Genomic DNA, 4,640 nt, shown 5'->3' with positions numbered 1-4,640 from the left:
TATCGCGTTTGTCGTCAGTTTGTGACGTTAAATGAATACCCCTATTGTAAAAAATAAATTTGTAAGGAAAAACTTTGATTTTGACGCAAGTAGTTGAAACTAATAATAATTTCTACTAGTCCGGATATATAGGCAATCTTCATTATCTTCCAAATTAGAAAAAACTTTGGAGTAAACGACCAGGGTACACAAAATTTAATTAAAATATAACTTTTTAATATTTGCTCCAATATCTTTACAGTTGGTTGACGCAAGTATTAACAGATTTAAGATTTTCTCCGGATTTCATTTAAATATGATAACATTTACCATATCCCGCCCCAAGAGCTGTGGGCGTGTCGGTACGTGGACCTTTGTCATTTTCCACTTTTAATATCGACGGCAGCCGGTTCGAAAAAGCCCTTTTTGAGAAAATGGCTCAAGAACGCCCTTCAGAATTTGGTCGAAAAACGCCCTTTCTCAGCTGCCGATGTATTATCTCAGAGAGCGTTTTCGAACCGACTTACGCGATAGGTCGATCTTCCAATCAGCCGTCGATAAACGGGGTTACTACTTTTTGCCGCAGCTTATAGGACGACGTCCCACTGTGCAACTATCCATGCTAATGCGTACTAACATCGGCTTAGTGGCTAAAACGTTTTGCGAAATCCAGTCCCACATTAGTCAATTATGCGAAGCAACAAGTAAGTCGTAAACAACAAAGAAATAGAAGTAACATAGCAAAAGCTTTGTATTTGTTATTGTATTTTTTTGTATGTATATTTTATTGTTATTATTTATATATTACGTACATACTCGTACAATTCATACATATGCACATAATCATATAGCACGCTCGTGTACCACAGTAGTTTGTTTCGTAAATAGCGCTGTTTTCTTTTACAAGGTAGATACATTATAAACTATATAGTTCTTGTTTACTAACTTTATAAAATATTTACATTGTCCTACCTACATACATATATGTGCATATGTATGTAGTATAATTAAAAGCATCGCATCTTTGATGCATTTAGTCGTAACGCGTTTTGTAATTGCTTTAATTTAAATTTTTTATTTTTCTTTTCATTAAACTTAAATACCTATTTTTTCTCATCGATTATGATTTCATCACCCGCTTGTATGTTATAGCTATATAAACGCTTATTTGGATACTTCATTAGTTCTGGTCCGAATTCTTTAAAGTCTTGATCTACATAGTACAAACGCATTTTGTTCGACGGCAAATCGATTAACTTCTCTAACCGCGTCTTCAGATCGGCCACTGTGCAATAGACATCGAGCAAACGTGTTTCCGTTTTATCCCTATATGTAATGAATACTTTTAGGCGTTTATCAGGCTTAAGATTTATGTCAACTAACGGATCCAGCTTGCCATGTTTAGCTACCAGTTCATCATAGCGCTTGGGTCGCTCCCAATCCGGTTTGTCCATGTAGTGGCGTATAAAAGCGCGCTCTGCATCCTCGCGTTCGTCCGCGCTGATCACGCCGCCACCGTTGAGTAGGCACACATTCGGCAAACGTGCGATTAGCAGCTGGCGACGTTCGTGTTCGGTACACTCGAGTCGCTCCCAGAGTGGCCAATTCTTTACGCGTAAATTACGTAATTTCGGGAATTTCGCAATCTGATCGATATCGTCCCAGGCGCTAATGTTCGAGTAGCTGAGATTGAGAAAGAGCAAATTGTGAAAATGCTTGTGCGGACATTCAGCTTTGTTGGACATTTCGACATCATCTTCGCAGGCGGTTGTGCAGTCTTCGTCGGTGTTGTTGTTGGCGGCGGCGGTTGTGCTGCTGCCATTCCCGCTATTGCCTACATTGGCCTGTATGGCTTTGATGGGACAGTCGGCGAGCACCAAATTTTCGAGGCTGGGAAAAACGCGTCCCAAGCGGCAAATCTCGAGCCAACTTTCGACTGGATTGCCGGTGAAGTGTAACGTTTTCAACTTTCTATGTGGTCGTATACGCTTGCGTTTCGATTCTGTATAGCTGCCTGTGGGTGAAGTTGGTGTTGGCGGTGGTGTTGCTGGCGTTTCTGTTTCTGTTTCTGTTTCTATCTCTCTCTCTGTTTCTGGTGCCTCAGCTGCTGTCGTCCCTGCTGCTGACGCTGCCGCTGCCGCTGTTGTGGCGGTTAAATTGTGTGAATCACTTTGTTTGTTGTCGTTACGCTCGTTGCGCTCGGTAACCTCGCCATCTGCATGCGCAACGCTTACCACCTCTCCCCCAGCCACATCTTCATCACGCTCGGCAAACTCAATCGAATCAATGAGCACTTCTTTGTAGTCATTTAAACTCAAATGTAATTCCTCTAACAATGGCAAATTATCCAACAACACTTCTACGCTTGGCCAGTCCAGGTAAGTACCATTTAGCACCATACTTTTAAGACTATTCGTCGGCAACGTGGAGGGATTGCATATTGGACCGACCAAATGATTTTTGCTCAAATTGAGGAACTCCACGCGCGGCATGTGTTCGAGTATATGGAAGACCTCTTGCCAGTCATTTAGCTTATTCTGCGCCAAATCTAGTTCACGTACGCGGCGACATTTCTCTTTTATGGCTTCGAAATCACCCGCACAGTCAATGTCACAGTCGTTCAATACCAACAACTCGGGCACGCAGAGTAGCGGTGGCAAGCGCGGTATGTAGATGGATATAAGGCCCTTTTCTGCCTCAGCAGCTGTGTCGTCGCCGTTCAAATTCTCTAATTGACAATCGGTGAAATATTTTCTTTCCAATGCTTCCAGTAGTGATGGCATGCTGATGGCTGATGGCGTTCACCCGTATTTGAGCGTGTGCCTGGTGTGCAACAAAGGCTACTACAACGGATATCTAAGCTTCTACAGCTACCTCTATGACGATGGCTACGATTACGATTACGACTACGACTAACACTACAAGCGCTCTTCCTGTTCCAGCGGCTGCAACTTTGGCTGCTGCTGATGCTCTGGCTATACCTCCCAAATATTCCTCGTCTGCATGCACTCGCTCCAGCAAAGGCAATGGCGGCGACGACGACGACGACGACGCTTGAATCGTGGCCACTTGAGTTTTGGTACATATGAGCAAATTGCATTCGGGGCACTCGCTGCACGGCGAAGGCAATCGCTTTGTTGGTGTTTAATATGCAAGTTTTTTGTTTTATTATTTTTCGTTATGGCTTTTGTTGTCTCACTTGAAAATGTGCAGTCAAATCCCTTTTTCACGTTTTGTGTTGCTTTTCTTTAATATCCTCTGCTTTGAATTTGTTTTCGACTTTAGCAGCGTTTTGTTTAGTAACGAATTTCGATTTTATGACTTTTTCATTTCTCCAATAAAGTGTTCAAGTTTTATGTGATGTAATTTTCATCAACAATAGAAAAATGAAACAAAAAATTTTTAATTTCTATTGCGCACTAATTTAATTTTGTAAAGTTGTGAACAAAGAAAACAAATGTAGACTAAATTGCTGCTCACTGCTGCCTTCACTGGTTCACTGGCTCACTGACTGTTTGGTGCCTGCGCTGCTACAACATCCACTGCTATTTTCTGTTTCCGTAGCTTTTTGATTCGTTATTTTTATTGTTTTGTTGTTGTTGTTTTTGTAATTGTACTACAGTATTTTCCACTGTACACCGCTCACAACCCTGTGTCATTTGCAGTTTTGCGCTACTCGTTGAGCGCTTCGTGCTGGCGTTTGCTCACCTAAACAGAGAAACAGACGGGAGAACCAGTAAATTGTCTGTATTCTGGCTTTTTGTGTAGGTCGCTAGTTGTTTGACTGGCTTTTTATTAAAGAACAGGGGCGCCGCCACAACCACCACCGAGGTTGTGGGATTTTCAGAAAATCAGCTGCGCAGTGCTAGTGTCAAAACAAAGAACAATTTGTTGGCAGAATGACAGGGAGACAGGGAGATAGGGAGAGAGAGAGAGCGTGAGAGCGCGATAAGCATTGTAGTTAGTGGTTAGTACACGACCGTATTGTTATAAAAAACATAAAATTATGAAAATTTACCTGCAAAACTACATAGAGGCGTCTTTAATTCGTTTTCTTATCAACATTTTTTTTTGCTTATGTCTATTTATGATTCATTTTTCTTTAAATTAATCTTTTTTTGAACCCTGCATTTCAACAGTCAAAGAGATAACGGTTTTGAAAAACAGCTACATACATTTTCTTCGGATCAATCATTCGGTAAGATCCGAGTATGCAAAAAACTATCTCTCTCTTTCCTTTAAAAAAGAATTATAGAAATTGGTAACCTGGTCCAAAGTTATGCGGTAACATACATACAAAAATAGAATAATATTCCGACGAATTGATAACCTCCTCATTTTTTTTTGAAGCCGGTTAAAGCAAGGTGTCTAATGGAAATATTTCCTAAGAGTTATTTTAATTCTACGAAAAAAATTTGCATTTTCATTGCCGCTTTCTCTTTTCGTGTTCGATTTTAAAACAAAGGCAAACCGGTGAGAAAACTCTGTGTTAGTTCCTTAAAATTTCAAACCCTTGTAAGGCAAAATATGCACCTTCTCTGCTCTTTGACTCTTTTGAGGGGAGATAACTGCCGTGAAAATCAGATGGTTGCTTAAAACTAAAATATTAGCCCTGTTCCAGGTGATTGGCGATTTGCAGGATTTACAGGAAAAGCTTTTTT

At 40.8% G+C, this 4,640-nt stretch overlaps 1 protein-coding gene across 1 annotated transcript; it reads right to left on the bottom strand.

Annotated features, from left to right (window-relative positions):
- Nucleotides 1-759: 759 nt before the first annotated feature.
- Nucleotides 760-2,788, bottom strand: LOC118742958 (tubulin-specific chaperone cofactor E-like protein). The gene has a single exon (XM_036475394.1). It carries the CDS (start codon nucleotides 2,760-2,762, stop codon nucleotides 1,083-1,085), a length of 1,680 nt encoding a protein of 559 aa, XP_036331287.1. The 5' UTR covers nucleotides 2,763-2,788; the 3' UTR covers nucleotides 760-1,082.
- Nucleotides 2,789-4,640: the final 1,852 nt, after the last annotated feature.

The sequence above is a fragment of the Rhagoletis pomonella genome, unplaced genomic scaffold (genome assembly GCF_013731165.1).
Source record: "Rhagoletis pomonella isolate Grant_MI unplaced genomic scaffold, Rhpom_1.0 Rhpom_scaffold_00007, whole genome shotgun sequence".
Taxonomy (NCBI): domain Eukaryota; kingdom Metazoa; phylum Arthropoda; class Insecta; order Diptera; family Tephritidae; genus Rhagoletis; species Rhagoletis pomonella.
The sequence above is the reverse complement of the archived record's forward strand: the minus strand, read 5'-3'. Positions and strand labels throughout refer to the sequence as shown.

Bases quoted from the DNA above. Each gene is read 5' to 3' on its own strand.
- LOC118742958 (XM_036475394.1), bottom strand. From the start codon at position 2,762: ATGCCATCACTACTGGAAGCATTGGAAAGAAAATATTTCACCGATTGT.